Source organism: Sinocyclocheilus rhinocerous, unplaced genomic scaffold (genome assembly GCF_001515625.1).
Source record: "Sinocyclocheilus rhinocerous isolate Xijiao unplaced genomic scaffold, SAMN03320098_v1.1 scaffold1322, whole genome shotgun sequence".
Classification (NCBI taxonomy): Eukaryota; Metazoa; Chordata; class Actinopteri; order Cypriniformes; family Cyprinidae; genus Sinocyclocheilus; species Sinocyclocheilus rhinocerous.
The window spans coordinates 338,233-355,897 of record NW_015657497.1 but is presented as its reverse complement, the minus strand read 5'-3'; the positions used below and the strand labels follow the sequence as shown (position 1 = coordinate 355,897).

At 35.8% G+C, this 17,665-nt stretch overlaps 1 protein-coding gene across 1 annotated transcript in view; it reads right to left on the bottom strand.

The window, feature by feature from the left end:
• The window catches only part of LOC107721154 (TBC1 domain family member 22A-like), a 158,941-nt gene that overhangs the window by 129,140 nt on the left and 12,136 nt on the right, over positions 1-17,665 (bottom strand). The window contains exon 3 of the mRNA XM_016529025.1: positions 1,117-1,257. Within this exon, the coding sequence (XP_016384511.1) occupies positions 1,117-1,257 (141 nt within the window). The remainder of the gene's footprint in view (positions 1-1,116; positions 1,258-17,665) is intronic.

Below are 17,665 nucleotides of genomic sequence, written 5' to 3'. Positions count from 1 at the left end.
GTGCTGCAGGCTTATTGCCTGACTGACGTTGATGAGATTACCCCCTTAGGTATCGAAATTTGGTACCGAACGACGAGACGTTTTTCGATACTCGATGGTATCGAGGCAATTCGGTCGGTGCCTAAAAAGTATCGAACTCGATACCCAGCCCTACACAAACCCCCCCCCCTCATTATGCCAGTCCTGTCCTGGGGGAAACGTCACGCCAATTACGTACCTGATATCCATTATTAAAGTTGAAAAGTGTAATTTTTTTAAATCTTAAAATGCTTTCTCCTTTTTTAATATGCAGATTATGCACCTCTTGAGACAAGGGAAGGGAGGTTTACCTGCACAGTTCTTACCAGCTGGCCTCCATCTCAACCCCTTAAACCAAACTCCCAACCGGGTCATGGCACCAATTTAACTGGTCTTAATTCACACTGCTTCATGAGGGATTCGAAGCAGCATCAGTCAGCATGAGAGGCAGGGGAGTGGAGTGAGGGTTATATACACGGCTCTTCTTAGGCCAGAAAACTGACACTACGTTCACAACAGTTTTAGGCTCAAAATATTCTATGCAAGTATGTGAACAGAAACACTTCTAGCTATGCAAAAGCCCCATATCATGTGTGACTGGATCCCGAAATGTGTCAGAACACAATTGCGTAATACAATGCGTCATACTGTCTGCACTTACTGTTTTAATTTACCATTATTACTATTTTTTTTAGTACACTATTTACTATTTATTTCCTGAACCCTGTTTATAGAGCACAAAGTTAAAGAAAGAAAGAGCTTTAATGACAGTAGGCACTTCAGCTGGCATGGACAAAACAGCATGATTCGGGAATGTTCCAAAGAGCATCTTGTGCGATTCAAAATAAGCAAGTGAATAAGATTCAAGGTGGTTCAAGGGTCTGTCTAACAGATACAGGGTTTTGCTCATTCACTGATTCAGGTTTTGCACAACCACTGAAATGGTTTAATGTACCATACGTTTTCATTCGACTGGACCTCTGAGCTTCCAGGCAGAAGTCATCCTGGAAGTCATTAGTAGGAAGCCTAATTACTTATAAATGTGTATTTATGTAGAATGCATTATGTATTCTTTGATTCATCTTGTAATGGATGTACGCTGTAGTTCTCTAATGAGCTTGACCATTTGAAGCAGGACTTCACTGTGCGCTGAGATTGTTCCACTTACTGAGAGCAGCTTCCATGTGATTGGGCGCACCTGCCGCGGAATTCCAGACCAGCTCAACTTCCGAAGCTCCTCTGAGGAAACAAAAGATTTTTATTAGAGAGAAAGTCACTTCTCAAAGTAGTAGTACGAGTTTCTTCATCATGAATTGACTACATTATTAATAATCTGTCCGATCAAGATTTTGCAGGACTCTTTTCAGTCATTTCAAAATTATTCTAACAATGAATAACGTGAACTATGAATTATTTACAATAATTATTTACAAAAAAAGGGTGTCATTTTTGACTTCATGCTGACTTGAAAAAAATGCAAACAGGTCTTGATAACACTAGTCCTGGTCATGGTGCTCTTTAAAACATTCTTACATAAACTGTCCCACTGAATTGAATGGCAATTTATGCAAGAATACTTATACAAATGACTTCTGCTGAAAGTTGTTCTGCTCATTTTTCCTGTACGAGGCCCAGCTGTGCACATGCTTATTTCAGCAAGTGCCGACCAGTTATCATCTTGGAAATAAACACAGCTTAAACACAGCTATTCTGTATTCAGTTCAGTTTAGTACGAGCTAATTTTTTCCTTCCTTTTCTGATCAAGAGAGACGAAGAAATAAGTTAAAAATATGGCTGCTTTGTCATCAGAAATAGGGTGCATACAGAAATTAGTGCAGTCTACATACAGTATACATACTGCAAAAAAAAGTATAACTGTAGTATTTAATTCAAATATCCGCTGGTATGTTCAGAATAGCAAATACACTACAAATATGGTGACATCAAGGCATCTCTGATAAGCTGTTTTCAACATATAATTATTTGAGATGCACTAATCTGACATATTTAATAGTGTGGATAGCTTGCAAAACAGGATCACATTTGAAATCTATGGGCACACCATGCTTTCAATAAGCACTGCATGAGTGTGTATTTGTGAACACAAGAGTGCTAACGTAAAGAAATCTCAGTGAGGCAAATTTGACTTTTAAAATGGGCAAAGAGTCCCCTGCAGAGCCTTAAAAGAGTGAACAAGCACTTTAATACCAAATATTTCTCATTTCATATCTGTATCGCATATTTCAAGGGTTGATGGCAGCAATCATAATGTGTTGAATGTGGATTAGTCATTTATCAGGGCCTTGACAACAGGTTGCAGTGTAATGTGCATACATTTTATTTGACATCAAAGATAAATCAAAATTTTAAATCAAGAGGTTGGTTTAAAAATTCATACAATAGACAAAATGTGCCATGAATACAAGAGCCTTCTGGGGAAAGCGTTTTTATTTTCCTGAAAACTAACCTTTCTGATATCAGAGCTTGATGCTTCTTGTGCAGTTTTTTTTTGTCAGGGCAAAATGAAGACTGAAGCGAATAAATAATGAATAGTGTTGTTATGACTGCCATGCAAATATGAGTGACTGTGAAAACATAAGCATGGTCTCCTTATTCACACATCATTCATTATTATTGATGGCAAGCCTATTTGCAGAGACACCTCAAAGGTTTACGCTATCAGTCGTATTTCCACTCAACTCTAAAATTATCATTTGGACTAAATTATTTTTTGAATTACATCACAGGGACCACCCAGACTTTTATTTTATCTAATCTGCAAAAGGGAATCTTTCAGAAAACATGAGTATGCTATATTATGGTTATAACATCTCAACACGTATTCAGTATGTATAATTTAACTTGAGGTGGCATTTATTTATCTATTTTTTTTTTATGTGCCCTTGTTACAGGTTACATACTGCATATACCAAAGTAATAACAGTAAATTATGCACAATTGCAAGCAACTAAGCCCTTACCAATTGTATGCTTATTAATACGATTCATAAATAATTGTGATTTGTGGAATTACACTTTAACAAGGACAAATTAAAATAAAGTGTGACCATTTATATGAACAATTAATATAATAATACAGGTGTTTCTGCGAATAGTTTCCCAGAAAACAATGGGGAAAAATACTGGATTATATTCACATAATGGAATATTTCACAGAAAAAAAAAGCAAATATACAGTTCTGCTTGTGGAAATCTAGCCATTGTAACTTTAAGTGCCTTTGTTTCCAGGCAGACTGATAATGAAACCTGTGTCCTTACACCTGGAAGTTCATCCAGACAATGGGAAAAAGTGATTTAGCCAGCTGTTGCCATGTGCAATATGTTTCAGACACAAAGGATAGATGGTGGACAGATGGTGGAAAATAGTCAGGAAAAACTAAATTATGACTATGGCGCAAGAAACTTTGATCAAGATTATAAATAAACAAACCAATAAATAAATAAATTAAATTAAAAAACTGTTTAAAAAAATCTATTTAAAACCAAAAGACGTTTTTAAACGTAACAGTCCTACATTCCATTCACTGCAGGGAAAAGAGCAGCCTAAACATTCTTCAAAACTTCTCTTTTTGTATTTCACGAATGAAAATAAATCATACAGGCTTGGAAAAACATGACGGTAAATGATGACAGAATAATAATTTTTGGGTGAATTATCCCTGAATCTCATTTTGGGGGTCAGCCATGCAGTAATCTAGATCTTCATAATGCCTTCATTAAGCTATAGATCATTATAAAAGAACCATTTCCAGTCTAACAAATGATTTTCAGCAGATCTTCATGGCCCTCGTGCAATACCTGCGTGGCTAAAGTGTAAGTACAGAGGGCATGAGTGTGTGTTCTCTCCAGGCAGGTATGCTGGTGTAGTATATGAGGACGGTAGGCTGTCCTGACACATTGAAGGCTAGCTTTAATGTGCGTGCTGCTTTGCGCAGGAACTTTATAGGGAAAGCGCTCAATTCATTAAACACAGAGCCACTCAAGGGTGTCTCCTCGGCTCACACCTTTGAACCCTCATTTGCACTGTCAGCCGCAGAAATTAGTCAATGAATCTTGTGCCCTGGCACTTAATTAAACTATCTGTTATATTTCCTCCACGTGGCATTAATCTCACAACGGGGGGGGGAGAGGAAGAGAGAGGAATTAGACGTTCACTATTTCATCAGCTCATTGTTGCTGTCTTTGTCCCTCTGGAGACGGTGACCTCAAAAGGCCAGGTAAGTGAGTCTCACAAAACCTGTATAAAGCATGTCTGAAGAACAACAACTTCATCAAAGGAGGAAATTAAAATAAAGAGCATGGTCATATCTGTAGCTTAAATAATACAATCCTAATAAAACTGTGATTATTCTCATTCACATTTTTGTGAAAATCACATTTTCCAAATTCTTGTTACTGAAATTCTAAAAAAATCATTACATTACATAATACACAGTGTTTCTATATCATGGTATTTGTTGTAATACCTTTACATAAATGTTTCTTTGCTGTAACAGTCATAAATACCATAAAAATTAATAATAAAATAAATAAAACAATTTTATTTTGGGGTGAAATATGACCTTGACATGTTTTCATTAGAACTACACGTATCCCACATTTGTGCACAGGTGTGTGTATCGCTGTGTGTTTGTGGACAGTACTATTCTTGCCAAACCACCTTAAGGCAGTCGTTTCATTTTCTTTATCTAATTTGTGAGGGCCGTTTATACTGTTTCCACAACAGATTTTTCTTTGTTAACTCCACAAAAAAGGAAGCCAAGGAAGCAATAGAGATACATTCTCAAAACGCTAAATGATTATTTTGAGTCAATTGGATTCCTTGACAGATGAGTTTCTTCTTGTTATTGCAGTTTAAGTTTCACTAACACAACTCAAAAGTCCATACTGTAATTAGAGCTGTGATTAATCGAAATACAGTTTAATACAGATTAATTGTATTTTCATAATCGCAACAATTATGAAAATACAATAATCGAGACAAAACAGTTATTGTGCCCCATTCCTCCCCTTTCCAGTGGTGTGCTTTCGCTCCTCCATGAAAGCCCAAAGTTAAATATTTTAATCAGTAAAATCATGTAACGTGACTTTCACAAAATGGGATGTGCTTGATTTATTCAAGTTCATTAGATTTATTTGTGCTTTAAAAAACGCGAAAGAGAACTTGCGCTGTTCCTCAGGAGGATTTCTGTGCATGCGCTCCGAGACGGAACAGAACACAGACAAGTAAAGTGAACTTTTAGATTAGGTGCGTGCCTAAACGCTCAAATACACGCAAAAATGAGTCAAAAAGTGGCGTTTGGTGATTATTCACATAAAACTTCATCGGTTATGTCTTACGTGAATGTAAACATTTGAGAATGAAAATATGTGTGTAACAGTATATAGGATCCATTAGGATTGGGTACCGAAACCCGGTACCAATATGGTATACCTATATATGGTACCTATGTAACCGGTATGTACTAGAACCGAATCCGAACGCAGATTTCGATGCCTCATTTCGGGAGAAGGGTCTGGCTGCAGACATGCACTTGCATTTTCAGACTTGCACTCTCTGACTTGCACTCTCAGACACCTGCACTTCCACGAGTGACGTCACTTGCAGTCTTTTTTTATTTTTTATTTAATTTAATTGATTAATTTTTTTTAAAAATTTAATCTCTCAACATTAGGGCCTTTCGCACCGCTTTAGTAAACATTCTTCAAAACTTCTCTTTTTGTGTTTCACAGAAGAAAAGAAGTCATACTGGCTTGGAAAAACACGAAGGCGAGTAAATGATGACAGAATAATCATTTTGGGGTGAATTATCCATGAATCTCATTTTGGGGGTCAGCCATGCAGTAATCTAGATCTTCATAATGCCTTCATTAAGCTATAGATCATTATAAAAGAACCATTTCCAGTCTAACAAATGATTTTCAGCAGATCTTCATGGCCCTCGTGCAATACCTGCGTGGCTAAAGTGTAAGTACAGAGGGCATGAGTGTGTGTTCTCTCCAGGCAGGTATGCTGGTGTAGTATATGAGGACGGTAGGCTGTCCTGACACATTGAAGGCTAGCTTTAATGTGCGTGCTGCTTTGCGCAGGAACTTTATAGGGAAAGCGCTCAATTCATTAAACACAGAGCCACTCAAGGGTGTCTCCTCGGCTCACACCTTTGAACCCTCATTTGCACTGTCAGCCGCAGAAATTAGTCAATGAATCTTGTGCCCTGGCACTTAATTAAACTATCTGTTATATTTCCTCCACGTGGCATTAATCTCACAACGGGGGGGGGAGAGGAAGAGAGAGGAATTAGACGTTCACTATTTCATCAGCTCATTGTTGCTGTCTTTGTCCCTCTGGAGACGGTGACCTCAAAAGGCCAGGTAAGTGAGTCTCACAAAACCTGTATAAAGCATGTCTGAAGAACAACAACTTCATCAAAGGAGGAAATTAAAATAAAGAGCATGGTCATATCTGTAGCTTAAATAATACAATCCTAATAAAACTGTGATTATTCTCATTCACATTTTTGTGAAAATCACATTTTCCAAATTCTTGTTACTGAAATTCTAAAAAAATCATTACATTACATAATACACAGTGTTTCTATATCATGGTATTTGTTGTAATACCTTTACATAAATGTTTCTTTGCTGTAACAGTCATAAATACCATAAAAATTAATAATAAAATAAATAAAACAATTTTATTTTGGGGTGAAATATGACCTTGACATGTTTTCATTAGAACTACACGTATCCCACATTTGTGCACAGGTGTGTGTATCGCTGTGTGTTTGTGGACAGTACTATTCTTGCCAAACCACCTTAAGGCAGTCGTTTCATTTTCTTTATCTAATTTGTGAGGGCCGTTTATACTGTTTCCACAACAGATTTTTCTTTGTTAACTCCACAAAAAAGGAAGCCAAGGAAGCAATAGAGATACATTCTCAAAACGCTAAATGATTATTTTGAGTCAATTGGATTCCTTGACAGATGAGTTTCTTCTTGTTATTGCAGTTTAAGTTTCACTAACACAACTCAAAAGTCCATACTGTAATTAGAGCTGTGATTAATCGAAATACAGTTTAATACAGATTAATTGTATTTTCATAATCGCAACAATTATGAAAATACAATAATCGAGACAAAACAGTTATTGTGCCCCATTCCTCCCCTTTCCAGTGGTGTGCTTTCGCTCCTCCATGAAAGCCCAAAGTTAAATATTTTAATCAGTAAAATCATGTAACGTGACTTTCACAAAATGGGATGTGCTTGATTTATTCAAGTTCATTAGATTTATTTGTGCTTTAAAAAACGCGAAAGAGAACTTGCGCTGTTCCTCAGGAGGATTTCTGTGCATGCGCTCCGAGACGGAACAGAACACAGACAAGTAAAGTGAACTTTTAGATTAGGTGCGTGCCTAAACGCTCAAATACACGCAAAAATGAGTCAAAAAGTGGCGTTTGGTGATTATTCACATAAAACTTCATCGGTTATGTCTTACGTGAATGTAAACATTTGAGAATGAAAATATGTGTGTAACAGTATATAGGATCCATTAGGATTGGGTACCGAAACCCGGTACCAATATGGTATACCTATATAACTGGTATTGAGAATTGTGAAATTTCGCTGGTATCTAATATGTAGATGTCATAGCAACCTTATTTACAGAAAATATATATTTGATATATATTGCTATCTTTAAATAAATCACTCATATAAAGTTTTGGTCATATGGCCCACTCATAATCACGTTAAATAATCGTGATCACAATATTGACCAAAATAATTGTGAATAAGGCTTTTGCCATAATCGAGCAGCCCTAAATATAATCATATTCAATATCAACATCAAGCATCTACACCACTATTAAAGCCCTTCATCTCATACATAAGAGATATATTCATATTCATCCTGAAAATAAGGTGGGTGAGAGCAAATAAACAAACATATTTTACCCCCCAAAAAAATCTGTAAATTTAACTGAATAATCGTGATCACAATATTGACCAAAATAACTGTGAATAAGGTTTTTGTCATAATCGAGCAGCCCTAAATATAATCATATTCAATATCAACATCAACCATCTATGCCAGTATTAAAGCCCTTCATCTCATACATAAGAGATAGATTCATATTCATTCCGAAAATAAGGTGGGTGAGAGCAAATAAACCTACATATTTCACCAAAAAAATAAATAAAAATGATATATATATATATATATACAGTGGGTACGGAAAGTATTCAGACCCCCTTAAATTTTTCACTCTTTGTTATATTGCAGCCATTTGCTAAAATCATTTAAGTTATTTTTTTTTCCTCATTAATGTACACACAGCACCCCATATTGACAGAAAAACACAGAATTGTTGACCGCACCTCTTCTAGTCGAACACACCGGCAAGTGCTGCAGGCTTATTGGCTCACTGACGCTGATGAGATTAACCCCTTGGGTATCGAAATTTGGTACCGAACGACAAGACGTTTTTCGATACTCGATGGTATCGAGGCAATTCGGTCGGTGCCTAAAAAGTATCGAACTCGATACCCAGCCCTAATTATAATGCCTTTCCAAGCTTGTACACTTTTGTGTTGGCTCTGCGCATCAGTCGTCTAGTGCTCTATAGTGTGCTTCAAACACAGCCTCAGACTGAATTAAACAAAGGAACACTGAATGGACTAACACAGGCAGTATGTGCTCTATAATCCCTCAAAGAAACACTGCAGCTACTAAAAACATATACTGCCACTTCATACAGGATTTCAATGGTTCATTTGAGAGTTTATTTAAGAGACCGAGGAGGAAATCGCAAGAGTGACAGACAGAGAGAGAGAGAGAAATGAACGACACACTCTATTTGCCAGGGAACATGAGGGCTGTCAGTCAAACACAGAGCAATGCTCATCATCGGGAGAGAAAAAGGAAACATTTAGGGGTCAGAAATTAATATTTGAGCGATATTTAAATACTGCAGTGATGCGAGACAACAGGTCCTGATTCAACCACAAAAATAATCAACTACTAGGATGCACTGATATATAAAGATTTTTAACAGCGTTTAGCATCATTCACATTTATTCAGTTTGCAAACACTTTTGCCCAAAGCAATTTATATTACTTTAAATTATACATTGTGTTTATTCCCTAGGCAGGGTTTCTGTAGGTTTGATGAAGGTAAATTTAAGACTTTTTAATACCTTTTTAAGTCCAAGTTAAGAGAATTTAAGGAGTAAATTGAAGGGAACACAACAGGTCAATATAGTCTTTACATGTAAATAGTTGCTAGCACTATTTTCAACAGCATAAGTTTACCTTTGCAGCAAGAGCAATGATAGATTTGTGAAGTCTGATTCATTTCTAATAGAGATGCACACTTTATTGCTGTGTAGAATTTCAATAAGTGTATCTTTAATCTCCATGATTAAGTTCTTTCAAATGGTTTGATTAAATAAAACCATTTAGTTTGAATCATCATTAAAAATATTTAGGGAAGCCCCCACCACTGGTATTTTTCATGTACTAAAAACATGTTGTTGTATTTAAATGTATTGCCATATCAGCTTCACCACCTATTGCATGGCAGACACAAATTAAATGTTCAACAACAAAATATCATAAATACAATATAATTAAAAACAAATATTTTATAAAATTTATATTTATAAATACATTTATATATATTTATAAAAAAACAACTTACAGAAAAAGACAAGAGTGAGCACAATCCTACAAAAGATTCTTTATATGTTTTTGTGATATAAATTGTTAAAAAAATAAAAAAAAATAAAAAAAATAAAATAAAAAGTTTGTTCTGGGTCCATAAATAAGTCCGTAAAGGTTTGTCCTGATAAAAATTGTCTCATTACATTAATAATTGGGCAGAAAAGTATTATTAATAGCTACAATGGTAATTACATTGGTGCACATAAATTACATTTCTTTAAATACCATTCTTTCATGTATACATTTAGTGGAAAACTGTGGTTTTCCTTTGCTTTGATTTGGATCAGAGCAAATACATTATTAATACATAAACATTTAGATGCTGAACATCATATGAATATACTTATATATATTTTTTTTTTTATAAACGGCCTGGAGTCCCAACCACACATCAAGACATTGTTCAGATAATTTGTTTCAAGACATTTGACATGTTTCCGTCCTGAAATCTCGTGTGGGTTGAACTAATTTTTTTACGCACCTCATCCCAAACCTTCCGTTGCAAATTCCAAAACGTCATTTTAGACGTTTTTACATTTTTTACTATATCACCTAGTCCTGAGAGAATGTTAGGCTCATAAGCATGAAATGTTTTTATTCTGAGCTGTAAAAGTTTAGTTTGGCACTAAAACTTGTAAAGTAGATTCTCGAATGGCAGCAGTAAGTCATATAAAGGACACTGCAGCATGTGGCCGAGCCATAAAGTAATGCAGCTCTTGTAAAGAGATACTTCACTGTATTAACGCAGGCTGTTGAGAATGATGATATGTAGTTCAGGTGTCTGGGGAGCGTACAGTAGACACTTCCTCTGGGGTCTTAGAATAACTGCACCGTTGTATTTCATTGATTGCATTATACATTTTATTTCTCTTTCATATGAATTGAGTCATGAGCCAGGTCCACCCAAAGCCAGGTGACACATTTCTGGACAGAAATAAAGTTTGTAAAAAGAGCAAACTTTGCTTCGGTGCAGATGTCAGGCCAGTGTGTGCGATTCAGATTTCTAAGAAATAACTAAAGTTTGGTGTAAGATAGTCTAACAAAGTGGTTCTCAACTGGTGAGTTGAGACCTAAAAATATGCTGGATGGCTGTTTTAATAAAGCAATGTTAACCACAAATACTGTAATATAACTATGTAAGTGTATATACTTAGGATGACAAAACACAAAGGCTTATCAACTTTTAAAAGGGAAAAGAAAACACTTGAGAAGTCATCTAAAACAAATCAAAATTATTACAGTAAAAAAAAAAAACTGCAGAAACCATGCTTCGAGAAATTGTATAAGCCTTTATGTTAATAATTGTGCATGTTTTTGGGTCTGTGCAGTTCATGGTAATATTAATGAATTGCAATGTTTGATTTTAAGGACATTTTTGCTTACTTCTGTATAAGTATTAGTACCTTGTTGGGCAGCAATCAGGTACTGAAAAACAACTAGTTGGGAATTATTTATCCACCATTCCTAAATAAGCTGTTCAATACAGAAATATTTGAGTATAGAACTCAAGACATTTACTGCCACAAAAATGTCTCTACAGTAGGGCTGTCAAAAAAAAATAAAAATGTGAATTTCGAATATTCGTCGAATTTAAAATAAAAATCCACATTCGAATGCAAAAACGTTGCATTCGAATTTTAGGTGTGCGTCAGATAGCCTTATCAGCGGCGCACGAGATGCGATGACGATGTAGATGCCACTGCATTATAATATTTATGTCAGCCTATCCAGTTGAACCCACTTGATGCGGTGCTGCTGTGTTGTTCATTAAAAATATTGCGGAAAAAGAGAACATCGGCCAATCAGAGCATACCTCGCTTTTCAGACCAATGAGGTTTGTAAAAATCGACGCGTTTCAGAAGGCGGGGCATAGAGGAGAAACAATAATGTACAGTATGTGGAAAATAATGTTTTTTTAACTTTAAACCGCATAAACACATTTCATTACACCAAATACACAAAATAATGTTCTTTTTAGCAGCATCATATGACCCCTTTAAACGATGCATACATGCATGATGCTCTTTTGTTTATAGTTGTTTAAGCAACTTAATTATAATTGCTTTATAAACATTATTTTAAACATTATGCACTTTTTTTTCACAGATAGTCTTGTTATCTCATGCTTTGAATAAACGTGCATTAGCAATATTTATCTCGATGCGCCCTCTTGTGGCCTCAGGAGAGAAGCCAAAAGCTTTTCTTCACGCTAACAGAAATTATGCATTTTAAATTCGAATATAATTCGAATTTAGTTTTTCAGCCATTTTGACAGCCCTACTCTACAGTAAATATTTCTCCAAAAATAAGACAAGACAAACATTTTTGGAAGAACTTATTAAGGTTCCTGAAAAGTCTAAAAAAATCACCTAAAAAATTGCCACTGTAGATGGCAATTTGCAGCAAACAGAAATGTCTTTCGGAATGAGAGTTGGTCATTTGAGGTGACATGAACAACCAGAAACCATTGAAAATGTAACAGCAGAGTTCATCTTTATGTAAATGTGCAGTGGGGCAAAGTGGGTCATGAAAATTTCAAACGATTTAAATTAATATAGTATTATTAATATAATTAATGTTACCGAGGGATAGTTCACCCAAAAAGGAAATTGTCATAATTTACTCACCAAATCTGTTCCAAAACCTGTAAGAATTTCTTTCTTCTGTTGAACACAAAATATATATATATATAGATTTTTTTTTTTTTTCTCTCCATACTCTCAAAGTCAATGGCTACCAGCAACTGTTTGGTTACCAACAGTCTGGTTAATCAACAGAAGATGACAGAATCTTCCTTTTTCGGTGAACTATCCATTTAACATTATTATTAATATATTAAAAGTAATCAATTTAAATAAAACACTTAAAAAAACAAAACAATCAAGATATAAAATTAAGTCATATTTTTCCCCATCAATAACTATTTTTAAAGTTCTTGAAACTAAAATTCTTGAAATTGTGATTAGAGAACTGCTGCTGTAGTCAGATAGGATAGGAGACCTATTAGTGACGCAACAGTAGTACATGGACTTAGTGGAATCGATCCTGATCCTAATCGAAGTCTGATAATAATGACAGGAAACCGAACTTACTTCAAAAATGTAATTCAATGTGGGAGACCAAATACTAACTTTAAACACATTGAAATGAAGAAGTAAGACTCAGAGACTGAAAACTGGTGCTTCATTCACTTATGGGACTTGGTTTACCAGTTAATTGTGTCTCAAGTGCTGCCTGGGAAAAGTTGATTGCCCACCAAGGTTATCTGAACAACTGTCTGGAGTACTTCATGACTCCACAGCAGAACCAGGTGACCTTGTTCAGCTGTAGACTGCTTAAACAGAGACCTTGATGTGAGCAATATTCTATATTTCTCTCTATGATGAACTAGTACTATCACAGAGCCATAATTACATATAAAAAAAATACATTAAAGTGAACACAAGCTGCTTAATACTGATGCCGTAATTACATTAAGAAATATGTTGTGATTTTAGCATTTTAGAATAAATAAAATATAACAAAAAACTCTTTAAAAATGAAGTATCACATAAAGAAAACCTTATTCATCAATCTCAGGAGGTCACTAAAAAACCATTTGCCAAAATCATAACCAAACTTTGGGACATGCCTAGTTTAAACACATTTGGTTTTAATGAGGAAAAAAACGACACGAGGGCAGAATAGAACCCAGAACCGCTAACATGCTTAGCACAAGTTCAACCACTAGACCTGGATCGGTGTATATAATCACTGTCGTGAAGAATCGGTACCAATTCATGATTTTGATGTAAGGATGAAACTAATTGCATTAAAAATGTTTCTATGAGTTCTGTCAATATAAGTTAAACTCATTGCATTAATTTTCAGGATTCATCTGCTTTTCTATACATAGTATGCTTTATTAATATAGTGTGTGCAGAGTTTGGTCTTCTAATATCACTGTCTAATGCATTGAACCACGTTAAGCATTGGTCAAGTTAAGTCCATGTGGTGTAAATGCAGATATCGGATACAGGTCACTTTTAAAAGGTGTAGGCAGGTCGTAAAAAAAAAAAGCGGATATAGCTAGTCAAAAAATCTGATTTGGGCATCCAGATTTGCAGCGTAAATGCGGCCTTACTGACCTTGTCTATCACACTAATCTAATGCCAGCACATGCACTTATAGCTAAATGCAGACTTCCATAGCAATTTCAGTTTCAAATCAGGTTCACCTGAAACACACTTCTGTTATTCTGAAGTAAAAACATCCGTATATTGGCATTAATGAGAAATATTAACATTAGCCTACTGCTTAATTATGTAAAAACAACAAAACAAATCTGTAAAAACACTGACACTGCTATTTAATAAGTTAATTATCAGTTAAAGGTGTACTTCAGCATTAGCATAATTCATCGACATAGCGTAGTAGTTTATTTAATTATTTACTAGGGATGGGTCACGATTTTCGAATATTCGATTAGTTGATTTTATTTTAGAATATTTAATAGGTTGTGCGATTATTGTCTTAAATAAATTCCCCACGTTTTCCGTGCTGATGCGGTGGTGACGCGTTCATGTAAGCAGAGGGTGGCGCTGCCAATTACGCACCTAAAAGCTGTCAAAGACAACAGAAGAACACATTGTCTCACGCGCACACTGTACACTTGCGTGGCATAAAAAAAAACTTGCATAGCATAAAACGGTTACAGTAAGGACGAAGTTCTGTGCGGACCACAAACACCCCTGACTGGGTTAGAGGTGTGGCTGAATCAGTATTCAGAAAGGCGCGGAAAACAAATAATGTTAGAAACATCTAATCTTGTAAAATGTGTGGTAAGTACTGCCGAGTGCTGCTCCGTAACGTTACGTGTGATCGTGAATCTCGAAAGTGAAAGTAAAAAAAAAAAGTGCGCGGTTCATAAGCGATTTCAATGCCCTGTATATTAATAAAGGATCCCTGATGCCAGCAGTTTATAGACAGAATAATTACCCAACGATATAATTGCGACAGAAGATATTGATGTATATTTTTCCTCCCATCCCATCTCGTAAATGTCCTAGCCTTATGAGCAGTTGATTTATGTTAATCGACGGACTCTTATGTTAATAAGTGCCGTCATTCGCTTATGTTTATTATATTAATGTTTCAGCACGTTACAATCATTATATGGCTTGAGTTAAGGTAGCCTATCTTCTGAATTAAACAGTTTATCATACAGATTGAAAGCATGAATCCTGACTCTCTCCCTTCTCTCTCTCTGTTTATGGGTGTTTGTGCATGCATGTGGGGGATGGGTGCGATTTTCGAATAATAATCGAATAACACCCAGCGATTTTCGAATATTATTTTTGCTTGGAATGCCCATCCCTATTATTTACCCAAATGACTGGACAAATTAGAGCTGCATAATATATAATGCTTCAACCCCAGAATGTGTGTATAAAATACAATTAAAAATTACCCAAAAAAGGCACTATAAGTGTAGTGCCCTTTTATTAATATGCAACTGCAATATATTATATTATTCTAAACCCATGTGACTGTGTGAAGAACAGATGTCAAAAAGGCATGTTTCATTGTTCGAGGTGTGACAAGTTAATATATTAAGTTAACGATGTATGTGTGTGTGTGTTTTGTCAGTTTTAAGCTTGATAGATATGAGCACTGTAAACAATGCCAAAAGTAAGAGATACTGTACATACAAGAAGAAATCCCCACAGAAATCATGTTTCTTTAATATAAAAAACGCTATTTTTTATGTATGCATTTATTTCTTTATTTTTAAGATTTAAGATTCTCAATATTCTTGAATTCCTTAAAGAATTTCTGTCACAAATGCCACTAAACTAAGTGAATTTGAATCAGACGGCATTTATAGTATAGAGGTCGAGCGCCAACAGAATAAGTTAAGACCACGAGAGCACCACAGCTCCCCCATCTGAGACACACAGAGAGAAAAGGTAGTCAAGACAGTAGTGAGAAGGGTTCAACAGAGGTGATGTATTGCCATGGCAACAGTAGACAGCATCAGGGAGTAATTGCTTCCTGTGATTGTAGCAGTCATTCTCTCTCTAGGAGAGGTAAAAGCTGACCATCTGATGGCATCCCCCTTAAAAACACATCTGTCAGGTACTCATTAATACAACAACTGAGAGACGACACCAAACGCTTCAGAAACAGAGCTTGTAAAGAAAGAAAATGACTTTTTGCTCATTATTGTGTGTCAGATATGACAAATTGAACGTATATGCACCGTTTTATCTATTTTCAAAGACGCTTTGGTACAATGCTCCAATACACGACCCGTTAAAAGTCATGTTAGGCTAAAACGTTTCTTATTATCTTAAAAAATATTGAGATCTAAAGGCTTACACTACAATGCCTGAAATTCATTTTTAGACAGAAGTACATGCGTCTACCTATTTTAAAAACCTTACATAAACTTTACATACCTTATGTACATGGTTAACACTATAGTATAGGGACCAATTTTCACTTTTAACTCGTTGTACGTACTTTCTTCTTTTCGCGAATATGAACGTGGTTTTGCCCAGCTCGTCAGTGAACAACGGCTCTGTGTAGTTAATGCTGCTCAAAGTGAAACCCCGCAGGTGATGGAGATTTACCGCTGATTACAGAACCGGCTTTACTGATAAGATGCGCGTTAAATATCGCATGCGCATTCACATGCTTCCTTCATTACGTACATGCGCACGTACTTCCATCCTTACGTATGTACACACGTACATACCTCCCTCCTGCTTTACGTACGCACACGTACTTCCATCCTCACACACATACAGGCTCAGGTACTTCCTTACGTAATTATGCATGTGCTCACGTACTTCCTACCTTACATACGCACATACTTACTTCCTTGTGTACGTCCTTCTTTCCTTCCTTATGTACATATGATACGCACGTACGTACTTCCTTACGCATGTATTTCTTCCTTACGTACGTACGCATGTACTTCCTTCCTTCCTTGCGTACGAATGCATGCACTTCCTTCGCTGCATATATACATACGCACACACGCACATCCCTGCATGTGAACTCACAAACGTACATCTTTCCTACCATACATGCATACTTCCTTCCTTTCGCACACACTTCCTTCTCCATGTACGTACGTATGCACGTACTTCCTTCCTTACATACGTACTTCCTGAAATACTGATATGCAAATTGTTGATTATTGCTGATATGCAAATATCTTATGTTCATGGCTGATGGTGAAGGTATAACCATTCTAATTTCCGAAGAACCGTTTCCGCAGTTTAGTTTCAATTAAGATTCAGGCTGGACTAACGAGGAAGCTTGGAGTTGTGAATGTTACAGTATTTCTACATTGTAAAATAAGCTTAATTTAAAAATACTCCACTTAAACATCTAATTTCAATAGGAAATGCATCAACACAGAAAAAAATGGCGCTCAAGGCAATTTGATGGGATCTTTGTGTTATGAGTCTCTACCAAGAGAGAACAGTCAATACTGCTGTGGATGGATGGGAATTCATTATGTTGGAGATCCCAGCTTAATTATAGATTTCATTCTTATTTCATTCTGCCACCACATGTTTGACTCATAATTGCAGATGTCTAATAACGGAAACAGCAGCCAAACTGGTTCAGGGACATCCTCAGAGCCAGTCAAATGAAAACAGAACTGAAATTCTAACATCCAGAGACCTGTCAACATCTACACTGTCCTGACTTCATAGACCTGCCCTGCTTACATCCCAGAGATATTTCTGAGTAATGAAATGAGAGCTATACACTATGCAGAGACTGTAGTGATTGCATAATGTTAAAATGTATCATATTTACATCTTAAAATATTTTACTGGTAATGAATAATTTACCCTATATCCTGTAATTGTTTACTGAACTTCATGTTATTCCAAAAAAAAACAAA